At 34.9% G+C, this 13,499-nt stretch overlaps 1 protein-coding gene across 1 annotated transcript; it reads right to left on the bottom strand.

Annotated features, from left to right (window-relative positions):
- Positions 1 to 2,853: 2,853 nt before the first annotated feature.
- EMB2001 (P-loop containing nucleoside triphosphate hydrolases superfamily protein) lies at positions 2,854 to 5,211 on the bottom strand. The gene is made up of 4 exons (XM_078316582.1): positions 4,712 to 5,211; positions 3,770 to 3,839; positions 3,477 to 3,639; positions 2,854 to 3,339 (listed from the first exon to the last, which is right to left on the bottom strand). Exons 1-4 carry the CDS (start codon positions 5,127 to 5,129, stop codon positions 3,121 to 3,123), a joined length of 870 nt encoding a protein of 289 aa, XP_078172708.1. The 5' UTR covers positions 5,130 to 5,211; the 3' UTR covers positions 2,854 to 3,120.
- Positions 5,212 to 13,499: the final 8,288 nt, after the last annotated feature.

The raw sequence follows: 13,499 nt of genomic DNA, 5'->3' as shown, positions 1-13,499 counted from the left end.
GTTTTGAACTCTGGAGATAAGTTAGTTATCTAGATTCAGGGGTGGATCTACTGTAGCACAGAGTATAACGATTGTCCTACTCTAAAAATTCAAAACTAATTTATAAAAATTGACTTTTGAGTCTTTGTTCTACTCTGAAAATTGATATTGTCATATCCTGGATAGCCCAAACTTATTTGGATGGTCCAATAATGTTATATTTAAATTTTGTAAATTGTATAAGAGATGACTCAATTAATCTGACTCATTGGTTGATTAAAAGTGCAAAATAAAATAAAAAATGAAATGCGTTGCCTGGACCCAATTATTCCATATTGCTCTCTCTCTCTCTGATTATCTTTGTCTTGACGGAATAGCAAAATAAATAAATAAAACTCTATGCGAGACAAAAAAAAAAACGGAGAAAAAACAGTACTCTGCCAGTCGAATCTTTGTCTCTAACTCGAGACACAAAAAAAACACGGAGAAAAATGAAATCTCCTCCGTTGACTTGTTAATTTAGACTTCCCATTTTTTTCTTTAGATTTTTAGATCTTATGAAATTACAAATTAGGATTTGAAATTTTAGTTTGATTATCTATATAACATGTTATAGAATAAATTGTATTAGAATACTATTTTTGTTGTTCCGTTATTATACTATGTTAGTCAAAATTCTACATTAGTCCTTGTCTAAATTCAAACTCTGGACACATCAAATTCCAATTGCCCCTTCTTTCTCTCTCTCCACCCTCCCTTTCTTCCATTCAAAAATTGTTCTTTCGGATGCAATATGAAAAATAATTATGCAACTTTATGTTATTTGGGAGAAAAAACTTTGAAGCTGCACTACTAACTCGACACCAAAGTTTGAATCTAAATTACTAACTTGCACCTTATAGACCACAAAAAATTCCGCGTACTCAATCTATTTTCCTATATTATATAATAAAAGTTTCTAAAAATAAAAATATTCTCAAGTACACTCGACTTTTCATGAGTAGACCAGGTCTTGAGGAACACGTATCCTCTGCATTAACTCAAAAAAAAAAAATCTTTTGAGTTAATATATTTCGACCATCTAATTTTAACACAAGAGTTCTTTAATATAGTTTGCACGAATTTTAAAACAGATCGAATGATCCAAATGGATTAACTCAAAAGATACCCTTTTGAGTTAATGCAGAGGATACAAATTCGGTCTTGAGAGGTACTTGAGCTCAATATCATTCATTCTTCATAATTCCATATGTGATATTCTGAGTGCCTAGGGCTCGAAGTAGTTGATTTTGGATGGATAAATGACAAATTTATTAATGTTGATGGGTAAATCAGTAAATGTCTAAATTGAAATTTTTTGATGGGGATGTAACAAATATTCTGAAGGTAAAGGTTGGTAAATTAGAAAAAAAAAAGGTTAAATTGCCGATATTGCAAGCTTGCTTAATAAGTAGCAAATTGTATAAAATGTTGATCATTTACAATTATTTTGCAATTGATAATTTCAAAATGCAAGAGCATTTGAAGTTGAATATTATAGAGGAGTGATCCACTTACAATATTTGTAAGTTACAACATCTTACAATAATTCAGTTTCATGAGTTTTCAAGTCCAAACAGTCGATCCAAACTGTTCAACATAATATCTATATTAAAATGTACTTGGATATCAAATTTAACATTTTTCTATTTTTTTTACTATTTATTAAGTATTTTACAAAACTGTTGTTTTTAGATAATTTTGGATCACTGAAAAACAACAATTTTGTAAAATACTTAACAAATAGTAAAAATTTCAATAATATATAAAATTTGTTCTCCAAACACATTTTAATATAGATATCATGTTGGACGATTTGGATCGACTGTTTGAATTTTAAAAATCGTAAAATCAGATTGTTATAAGATGTTGTAAGTGGATCCCTTCTCTATTAATTAATATTTGCTTAATCTTTAATCACGACTGTCCAAGCGACCCATCTATTCTGTTGCACACTGTTGAGAGTTGAAAACAAGTATAAGATTGTTCTCCATAATTGATATTTGTCTTCAAAGAATACAAATTTGATAGTAGTGAAGTAAATAGATGTATCACAAAAAAAAAAAAAAAAAAAATCATATTTGTCTTCAATGTTACAAGTCAAGTGGTAAGAATTAATAAAAACAACTTCAATTAATTTCAATTAGTATATTGAAATACCTTAAACGCTTAAACCATCAATATTTTACATGTCAAACACACGTGAGATTAAGCTTGAAAATATTCTCTTTCAATTTAAAAGTCGCTCTCGACCAACGTATTATTCACGCCACACCAATTATTCAAAAGTTTGATCTGGATCAAAGCATGATTTCTATAGGTGAGAAATATCTCCAAAGTATTCCATTGATTGAATTTGATTAGTACAAGTCAGCCAAAGAAAATGACATGAAAATGAAAACAGTGTCTTTTTATTGAATTAACAAACAACACAGAGAAAATTAGTTATCAGTCGTTCGAGATTATTCAACTGGTCCAATATGTTTAAGAAAAACGAAAAGAAGAATAAAATATTTGACCAATCAACAAGTCAAGTATTGCATGCCATGATGCACCAAATAATTATTAGCAATGAAACAAGTCAAGGTAAAACTACGCCTAAGAAAGCCAGATCAACACGTCTAACTGATATACGCCTTAATTCCCCTCTAGTATTAATCTTCTAGAAGCTCCAAGCTCTATAAACCATCAAAGCATCCAAGAAATAGCTACTATATATATGCTCTGCATCCTTTGATCCTCAAATTAATATAAATCCTACATGGGTTTCCTCCTTAATTAATTGTTAGATAACAGAAGTTACACTTTGGATCTCAAAACACTTGCTATTAGGAATTTAGGATCAAATTTGGATCTTCCCAATTTTATGACAAAATATTTTCTTGACCAGACCATAAAGCACCTACATCTTATGACAAAAATATTCCCTTACAAGGCTAAATTAATCCAGTATGTTAATTACACCTACAAGGCTAAAATACAAAATATTCACATGAATTTTATAAGTATTTTACTGAAAAGAGCATCTATAACAACAGTTGTCAGGCAAAACAGACAGCAGAGATAAAATTGTCGATTCATTTGTCATATAATGGTATCATGTCAGACAGCTTCTTGGTCCCAATAGTTCCTCAGCTGAGACATGTGCAGTAGTAGGTTGTCTCGGCCGAGACCGGTTATACTGCTAGTCATGATCCATGGAGGAGGCTCCTTGTATTGTTTGCTTATCAGGTCCTGAAATTTCTTTAAATTGTCATCTGACCTTTTCCCCTTCCCTATCTTCACTTTGTCGCATTTTGTGAAAACAAATGTAAACCCAATCTGAAATGCAATTTAAAAGAAAGAAACTTAATTTCTTCTATAGCATCTTAGAGGTACATAAAAGGTGCGGTGGCACTTTAAAGAAGCTTAATTTCTTCTATAGCTTGATAGGAAAGAAAACCAACATAGAGTCTCACATTGTTTCGGCCAAGCCAGTTGGCACAATCAAGGTCGACCTGCTGAGGTGGCACGTTGGAATCAACAAGCAATAGCGCAGATACTAATGTATCCCTATTTAGGAAATAACCTTTCGTAAAAGCTGACCAATCAGTTTTAGCTGATTGTGAGGCATGTGCGTACCTAAATTGATAAATCAAGAGTTAAGACTTGAAGCATCACAGCTAGGTGCCACTTAAACAGGTAAATGATCTAAAATTAAACAATTAAAAATTTTAGTCTGCGCTAATTTTAATTGAAATTTAATGCATACCCATAGCCAGGAAGGTCCACCAGGTACCAGCTCTTGTTGATTAAGAAGTGATTTATCAACTGAGTTTTCCCTGCACAAGAAACATAAAGTAACAACAAATTGAGTCAATGATTTATCAGCTGATATTGTGAGGTTTGCAAATTAAGCAATCCTGGTGAATTTAATTTTAACCCAATGAAGTATATTTTTATAATTAAGGGCCCACATTTACAGAATATGACTGCAGGTGCGCAATCAGGCATATAAATAAGATTTAACCGTCCATTTTAACTCAAAGTCGCCTTAATGCACCTCTGAATGTGCAACTAAGCAGACCATACCTTATAGCATAACTACAATTCGTGTCATCTGAAATTCAACTGAAAATAGATCCCAGTATGACAGTATCCCACTACAAAAGAATAACCCATCAAGGAAGGTTAGCATCTTGTTACTGGTTCTTAAAGAAGAAATTAGCTACCTGACTTTACGTATCGAGCAATCACACAGAAACTTCTATTGCCGACCATTACCCCTAAACTAAATACTAAGATTAGAGCAAAGCTAGGGTGAGCACAACTCCAAAAGTATATCATATCGACTTCAAACGTCCAATCCAAATCATTGAAATCCATGTACTTCACGAGTGATGCATGTACATACAAAATTTTGAAAGTTTATTTGCTACAAGAAATGAACTTTTTATAAGTTAATTTATAAGTTGTTTTATATATTTAATTTTTATCATTTCTTTAGCCGTTTGAATAAACTCGAAACTTTCAAAAAAATTCGTGTACATGCATCACTCAAGAACTACATAGATTCCAACGATTTAGATTTGACGTTTAAACTCGATCCTCCAATATACTTTTGAAGTTGAACTCACCAAACCCTCTTGGTGAGCCCATCACACCCTAGCTTTGCTCCTAAGATTATAACTTTGAAACAACAACGATCCAAGACCTGGTTTTTTAGAAGTGAGCGCTACATCCTTCTTGCGAACAAGTGAATTGATCAGAGACGACTTCCCCACATTAGACCTCCCCAAAATTGCAAACTCAGGTCGGCGGAGCGGGTCTCTGGGGCAATCCTTGGCCTTAGCACTGCTCTTGACGAACTCCACGCTCTTCACCTTCGCATCTCCGGCGTACGGACCCAGGACAATGTTGGATCCGGAAAGCACCATATCCATCGACACATCCTCTAAGGCGACTCCCGGAGGGATGAAGAGAGCTGTTTTAACTAACGGTGGAGGTTGTGGCGGCGGTGTGGTCGGAGAAGATGCGGTGGTGAGCTGAGCGACGGTGATGGAGTACCGCCTGCGGTGGAAGGAGGTGGGGGGAGGCGAGAAGGAGGGGATCGGGCGGAGGCGGAGGAGCATGAGCAGGGTTTTGGTTCGCTCTTCGCCTAAATTACCAATGGGGAAGTAGGATAATGTTATAATTTCTTTTTGGAGGCATTTGGCAAAGAAATTTCGGGATAAAGATTTTAACAGAGTGGTTTTGGCTTCATGCAGCGGACGGATTGTATAAACTAAACCAACGCTGCATAAAGTTCATCCGCTGCATGAAGCCAAAACTATTTTGTTAAATCTCTCCTCAATTTTTGGATACTGATTCAGTCACCGGCCATTTTTATTAATAACCCAAAAAAAAAAGTTTTTTACAAAAATAACCTCAAAATCTGATTTTTTTTCAAATATAACCAAACCGCCAGGGTTGCTGGCGGTCCACTATTTTTTTTTTTTTTTTTTTTTTTTTTTTTTTTTTTTTTTTAGAGATCTGATTTTTTCTTAATATTTTCATTTGTGAAGTTTTAGTTTTTTTTTGTTTAGGGTATTTGTCAAAAAATTAAGGACTAAGCATTTATTAAAATTTTAAATTTTAAGTTCTGACAGCTTGTTGGTCTTCTTTTTTTTTCGGTTTTTATAATATATGTATAATATATACATATATACATACATACATACATACATACATACATACATATATACATACATACATATACACATACACATACACATACATATATACATATACAATTTTTTTATGATGTATTTATTATGATTGCAGTTTTTTTATGATGTATTTTGGAATGTAGCTCTTTATTATGATTGCAGTTTTTTTATGATGTATTTTGGACTGTAGCTCTTTATTATGATTGCAGTTTTATTTTATATTTCATGTTGGTTTTTATGTTTTTTCTGCTTTACATCGAAATGGTCTTCTGAAATTACAACGTATCTTTCACGACGTCGGAATAATAAGTTCACAAATACAATTAAAGTTCAACGATACAACTGAAGTTCACAAATATTCATAACTTAGTTCACCTAAGCAAAATAATAAGTTCATTTTTCCCGACGTCGGAATAGACCCAATAGACGAGAAGATTTTCTGGTGTCAGCTGCAGGAGCAGCAGTACTTGTAGACCCTTGGCTACTAGATGATTGGGTCGCAAGAGGTGGTTGTGTTCTACCAGTTGCTTCAGCAACAACTCTCGCATTTTCTCTTTCATTGTGTTCGTTTATGGCATCTGAACATAACAACATAATTCAATTATTAATATAATAAAATCATAAATTAATTCCGGAAAATGCTACATACCTGCCCTGCGCCTGTCAGAAATGGAACGGCGAGCCTGATTTCCCGATGGCCTCCTACCACCCATCTCGTCCATGGTCATTATAGCACGTTTGTGTCTCCTCCTCCCCTTCCTTATCCATCCTTCTGAAGGGAGTATTCTATCACCGACATACGCAGGCCACTCATGCTGGTTAGGATAAGAATGGAAAGATCCACCCCAAGTAGAAGCAAGGTAATCGGTACAATACATGTCAGCGACATAGTGATCCTCGCAAAAGTTTCTCACTCGGCATACCGCCATCACGTGACTACAAGGTATTTGTGTTAGTTGGGGTCCTTGGCATGTACAGGTCACCTCTCTTGCCTCTCGGAATTGCACTACATACTTGAAAGCCCTCTTCACAAACTCCATAGTGCCATCTGGTCTACGGCTGGAAGGAACGTACTCATTTGGATTGTGCACTTCGAATTCTGTACCATCATTACCCATCGGGATCACGGTCATAGTTGCACCTTTGTTCCTGTTTTTTCTTAGTTTCTCCTCCACCCTTGTTGAAAATGACTGGTTCATCCTTATTAATTCTGCTGCCTTAGCACGCCGTTCCTGAAACCAGGTATTTAACTTGTAGAAAGTGTCTTCTACAACTGCAGCCACAGGCAACGTCCGGCTCTCCTTGAAGACTGCATTCAGCGATTCAGAACCGTTGGTGGTCATAATTCCCCAACGGTAACCTCCATCACGTGCTTGATATATTTTCTCGTATGCTGGTGGCTCTTGGACATCTCTGGGATTATTTTTGCCCACCTTCATTAAGTAGAGATTTTCTTTCGGCATATACTACATATAAATAAGGAAATAAAATAATATAAGTAAACAATTAAAATAAAAATATGTCCACGAAGTACAATAAGACATGTAAACAATTAACAAACACATACCTTTGCAAATTCTCTACTCATCTCTTCCACCCTTCTCGGCTTCTTCTTTTTGCAATTACGTCTGAATGTTTCTAGGACCCATGTATCGTGTCCGGTTGCCTTGCTAAGGTTCTCCGCAACGTGTTGCATACATAACCTGTGCACACACTCGCCAGTATGTGTTGACCAACCGTATTCTTCCCGATCAAAAACATATTTTATTCCTTTGTGCTGGTCTGATATTACAGAGAAAAACTTTGTTGGCCCAATTACCCGTCTTCTTAAAAACTGCATAAAGAATCCCCAGTTCTCACCATCCTCTTTCTGAACAATTGCAAACGCCAAAGGCAACAGCTGGTTCTCAGCATCATATGCACATGCTATCAGTAGCCTCCCCTCGTAACGGCCAGACATGAAGCATGCATCAATGCTGATAACGGGTCTGATGAATGGCACAGCTTGGATACAAGGACCAAAAGCCCATGCTATGCCCTTGAATTGTTGAACTCCCTCTATTAGTACTCCATTACTGTCATAAATGGGGCCATGCCACCGCTGAAATACAGTGCCAACATTTGTACTTGCCATGGCCTGGAGCAATGGTGCCAGATAATTGTATGAATCCTTCCAACTACCGAATATTCTGCAAATCGCAAGTTTACGACCTCTCCACAACCTGTTATATTTTGGAATTACATGTATGTATTTGTGTCTGACGGCCATAGCCACCGCCTTGATGCTCATCGATGGGTCCAACTTAATGTCTACCTCAATTGCATCGGCAATTAGTGATGCTGTCAGATTTGAATGGTCTGTCCTTGTGGACGCAGACTTGCATGTATGAGGTGATTCACACTTTTTAATTATCCATGCTTCCCCCGAACCCGCAGGGGTTGCATAAAGGCGAAACTCGCAACGAGGGCATTTTTGCATATCACAACCAATCTTTTTGATTCCCTTTTTTGTAATATACATTCCCAGTTGCCGTGAACATGAGTCTCATGGATTTTCTTTACAAGTTCATGAGGGGAGTGGTGGTACCCCTGGTTGTCATGAGGGGAGTGGTGGTACCCCTGGCTGTCATAAGCCGAATTGTCATAACCTGAAGGTCCAGCAGGGGGAGCCCTAGAAGGTCCATCCCCAGCCGCACTAAAAGGTCTAGCCCCGGCCTGGGGAACCCTCCTGGAATATAAGTCTATCATCGCGACCCCCCTAGACTCAAATTGTTGGTACACAGCCTTCCACAACTCCTCATCTGTTATAGGAAAACTCACAAAGTAAGGTTTACCCGCCCCAGCCCGTTGTGTGTCAATTCGGGTAGCCAATTCTAAGTCATACCGGTTGGGGTTTACACCAGTCTTTTCGTATGCTAGTTGCTTAAGTTCAATAAATGTGGTTCTTTCATTAACCTGCAAGCCGAATGAGGCATCTTTCGAGTAATACACGCCCTCTACACCCTTAGTTAGCTTACCGCCCACGTACAGTGCAACCAACATTTTTTCTTTAACAAACTACATTTAAAAAAAAAAATTCATAAGAATTACAGTATAATAGATTCATTATTTTTTGCAATTTAAAAGTTAATTATAATATTAATTAAAGACTAATTTATAGTATTTACATACTGCGGGTATAATAATTATTAATTAAAAATTAAACAGAAAATAATTAAATAAAAAATAAAATACCTGTAGCAATCGCCTCTAAATCGCCTAAAATCGCTTCAAAATCGCCAAAATCGCTCTCTCTTTCTTCTCTGTGGTTTAACAAATGAGACTGTGTGCTGGAGAGAGAGAGAAAGCGTGCTTATAAGACAGCTAGCGAACCGCCAGGGATACTGGCGGTCTGGTCCCTAGTGGACCGCCCAAGCTGTCAGAACTTGAAATTTAAAATTTTAATAAATGCCAAGTCCTTAATTTTTTGACAAATACCCCAAATACCCTAAACAAAAAAAAAACTAAAACTTCACAAATGAAAATATTAAGAAAAAATCAGATCTAAAAAAAAAAAAAAAAAAAAAAATAGTGGACCGCCAGGGATCGTGGCGGTCCGCTATAGAAGTGGACCGCCAGCAACCCTGGCGGTTTGGTTATATTTGAAAAAAATCAGATTTTGAGGTTATTTTTGTAAAAAACTTTTTTTTTGGGTTATTAATAAAAATGGCCGTTCAGTCACTCAGTGAACTCCCCTGTTTTTTTTTATTAATAAGAAAAACATAAAAAAAATTCGATAATAGTTAATAATTCGACAGATATTTCGCAAAGTATTATTTTTTTCAAAACATAAAACAAAATACTTTTTTTTTTTTAATTCTTAATAAAAATATCCTTGTGAATCCCACTTATTTCCTCTCTCTTCCTTCTCCATATTTACTCTCATCTATTTTTTGCTAATGTAAAATATACAATTGTAATTTTATTTAAGTTTTGAATAACTTTTATTTTTTTATGTGTATAAACGATTTAGAATAAAAAAGTGAGTATGAAATTTTATTTGCTAAAATCAGAAAGTATAGTATTAGTGTATTTTCAACATATGGATCTTTTAAAAAATTATTATAAGACATAATATTAACTTATTTTATAAAAAAAATATCTAACATATAAATATTTATTTAACTATCAAACTAGAAAATTTATTTACAAGACTCAGGACGTTAACATTTTGATTTTCTTTTTAATTGTTCCGTTAATTAAGAGTTTAATTGAGTCTGCTAATTTGAACATTATAGATTTATAACGTTCCAACCATCACAATTTTCTTATATTTTGAAATCTACCGTTTTTCACTATTGTTGATTTTTTTTTCTATTAATAAAAAATCAGGTGAACTCCCAGCCGGTCCCACGCGTCATACAGACAACTTGAGGCTCTTTATGACTTTATGACATCATATACCAAGTGTTTTGAAAACTAAGGATTTTTTTCTTACTTTGATACTATGTTTGACAGGCAAATTTTTCATGCTAAAAATATGTTATTTAGATTTTATTTAATTTGAAGCAGTTTCAATCCGATATTATTTAAGGTTGCCCTTGTCAATTCTATCCACCAAAAAAAGGTTTGTTTTAAACTTTTAATTCCAGAAGAAAAATAATGAAGAATAATTGATCTGAAAATTTAAACGAATGCAAAAATATCGGGATCAACTAAATTCACACAAATCTCACTTGTAAAGAAATTTAAATATTGATGTGATACTTGTAATTGTAATTATGAAAACTAGAACACTTGTTAATTTAACAAAATTCTAAATTGATAATTTGTTTGAAAATATCATACAAATTTTCACAATTACTTTTGAAAGTAATTATGAACACATTCATCTCTACATTATAGTGCCCAAACCTTGAATATTCTAAAGAAAGAGATTCTTTTACACAACAAATTGTTTGATTTCAAGCTCGAAGAACAATCGAATTATCTCTTTTGAGGTGATTAGTAAAATTTCTGTTGCGCGCCAAATAGTTCTAGCATGCGAGTTAAAGTGAGCAATTAACAAGCAAGTTATGAGCGAGTTACGAATTTGAACAATTTTGTACAGCCTTATTTGCGTCCCTATTTAGACATTTGTCGTACATAAACAAATGTGTCACATGCAGTAACAATTAACGTAATTAAAATCTAGCTCAAAACCACGACAAAATGAATTCTTGGTTGTGGTTAACGATAACAACTCACACCGCGTGCGAAAAATACTCACATATAAAACACAAATTCTAGTAGTTAATTATTCGCAATAAAAATATGCCGAACAACTAATCAAGACAATATATATATATATATATATAGAGAGAGAGAGAGAGAGAGAGTTAGGCTGGGGTGCTATGGATAGCATAGTGGCCTCTATGCTACGGATCAATATTCGAGTTTTCAAAATCCAAACGGTCGATCCGAACCGTTCATCTTATTCTCCATATTAATATCTGCTTGGAGACCAAATTTTACATTTTTCTGAATTTTTTTACTATTTATTAAGTCTTTTACAAAATTGTTGATCCAACGGTGGCTGCACAAAACAGTAAAACCGTTGGATTAGCGATTTTCAAAGTGGCTTAATAAATAGTAAAAAAATTCAGAAAATTATAAAATTTGGTCTCCAAGCAGATATTAATATGGAGAATAAGATGAACGGTTCGGATCGACCGTTTGGATTTTGAAAACTCGAATATTGAGCCGTAGCATAGAGGCCACTATGCTATCCATAGCACCCCAGCCTAACTCTATATATATATATATATATATATATATAACAAGTATAAAGCAACTAAGCAATATTACTTCTATTCAAAATAACCGACCTCTCTTAAACCGGAAAGAAACAAAAATTTAAATTAAGAAAATAACTATGAAAAACAAACTAATTCTTTAATTAAGATGCATGCATATCCCTTTTCACTAGAACTCGGTATAGAAAACCACATCTCAATTCTCTTAAGCTGCCCCAATCAAAATATCTCAATTTTCTTAAGATGCCCCAATGAAAATTTGTGGCACCCTTGCCATGCTGTTAGCATAGTTAAACATTCTATGGAACCATTTTCTTTTTGTAGTGATCACTCCTTTTTCTTCAACTCGTCCCGACTTAATTTCCCAACCAAACAATTTTTCAGGCAAATCCTCGGTACTATTTTCATACTTCCGCCGCACTACGATGTAAATAAACCGTCCATCAAACCCTACAGGGCCTATGAAGCATCGTTTAAAGAAATTGTCAGCCCGTTTTTTGAGGCACAACTGCATGTTATGACAGAAGTCGAAGTCAAATGCATCCACTATATCGTCCCAACTCGTTCCATGCAACCTATCCCAACAAGACCCTCTATTTAGTCGCCACACCTCGAGCCCACCACTCCAAGCATGATAACACGTGATTTCACCGGCATATACTCCAACATGATTCTTTCCTTGAATTAACTTTCCATCTACCACCGGCAATGTTTGGGACCCTGCTAAATCCCTCTCTGTATCATACCACATAAGGATCCTTCCACAATGCCAATATATCACCCCATTCGCGCACACTGCTTCCCTCGCTTCAATCTGTGTGTTTATATATACCCTCTGGATTGAACTTGTCCATTTGTCCGTGTCTGAACGAAACACGTTAAATTGGTATAGGATACCATCTTTATGATAATTCAGTAGAGGGTCAACAATGGTGTACCGATCAGGCAACTTGCAAGGATCATAAGCAAGACCCATTTCACAGTAGCAATTTTTTGCCCGGAGGACAACATATGGTATAAACGCCATCTCTTTGATAGCAGGATTACACACGCAAAGGGATTTCTTGCCACTAAATTCACCATAAAGTAGAAGGAGGCCATTTGTAGAGGAGACCAACTTGACCTTATCAGAAGTTGGGTTGAGGAAATTGAGGGACGGGTCAGGGACCCCTATCAATGTCGGGTCACCATAGAATACGAGGCCGCTGGGTGTCATATACACTAAGCCACTTGATGAAGCATCCGCTAAGCGAGATTGATCGACAGCAAATTTGGCATCAGTGCTGATTAGTAAATACATATTCTTTGAAATACATTTCAATCTGTTTAGAAATTTAAAAGGAAGACGAGGTAAGATGTTATGATGAAGTAGGTGGTCAGGAAGATCTTTGTGTGTTTTGGAAGAAGAGGGAAGCGCCATGTATGTATAAAAATGGCTATGAGACAGAAAATTATGGGTTATTTCTAACAAACCATGATGATATATATATAGGAAAAATGTTATTTTGAGCTATATTTAAGACACTATTTTGGGTTATATATAAATTAAGGGTAGCGCTATTGCAGAGAGATTTTTTTCTTCAATGTACCAGATTTTCCCTTCTTACAAACTTTCTTATTCTTTACTTCTAATTAATTCATGTATAATTAAAAAAGTTAATAACCGGTTATAAATTGAAAAAAATTGCTAGCCCCTTGAAAATAGAAATTTTATTCTTAATTTGCTTATTTCAATATCCTATGTTTCCTTTCTTTCTTTCTTGATCTAAATCTTCTGACTTTAGTTTATTGTTTCTCTTTGTAAGCAAGAACTAAAATGAATTAAAATATAGAGAAATTATGTGATTTTCAAGTATTTTTTTTAATTCTTCCCATAAACACGTTTAATGGCTCTCACTTTGCACAAAAACACGACCAACAAAAGCTGATCAAACTGATACTCATAAAAAGACTGCTCCAAGTCCAAAATATTAAGTTATTCGATCTCATGAATGAATTAAATTTGCAAAAAGTTTTTTTT

This window comes from Carex rostrata, chromosome 15, assembly GCF_964058835.1.
Source record: "Carex rostrata chromosome 15, lpCarRost1.2, whole genome shotgun sequence".
Taxonomy (NCBI): domain Eukaryota; kingdom Viridiplantae; phylum Streptophyta; class Magnoliopsida; order Poales; family Cyperaceae; genus Carex; species Carex rostrata.
The sequence above is the reverse complement of the archived record's forward strand: the minus strand, read 5'-3'. Positions and strand labels throughout refer to the sequence as shown.

Bases quoted from the DNA above. Each gene is read 5' to 3' on its own strand.
- EMB2001 (XM_078316582.1), bottom strand. From the start codon at position 5,129: ATGCTCCTCCGCCTCCGCCCGATCCCCTCCTTCTCGCCTCCCCCCACC. The intron at 3,640-3,769 runs GTATGCATTAAA...TTATCAATTTAG, and splicing joins GTGGACCTTCCTGGCTATGG to GTACGCACATGCCTCACAAT. The intron at 3,340-3,476 runs GTGAGACTCTAT...ATTGCATTTCAG, and splicing joins ACTGGCTTGGCCGAAACAAT to ATTGGGTTTACATTTGTTTT.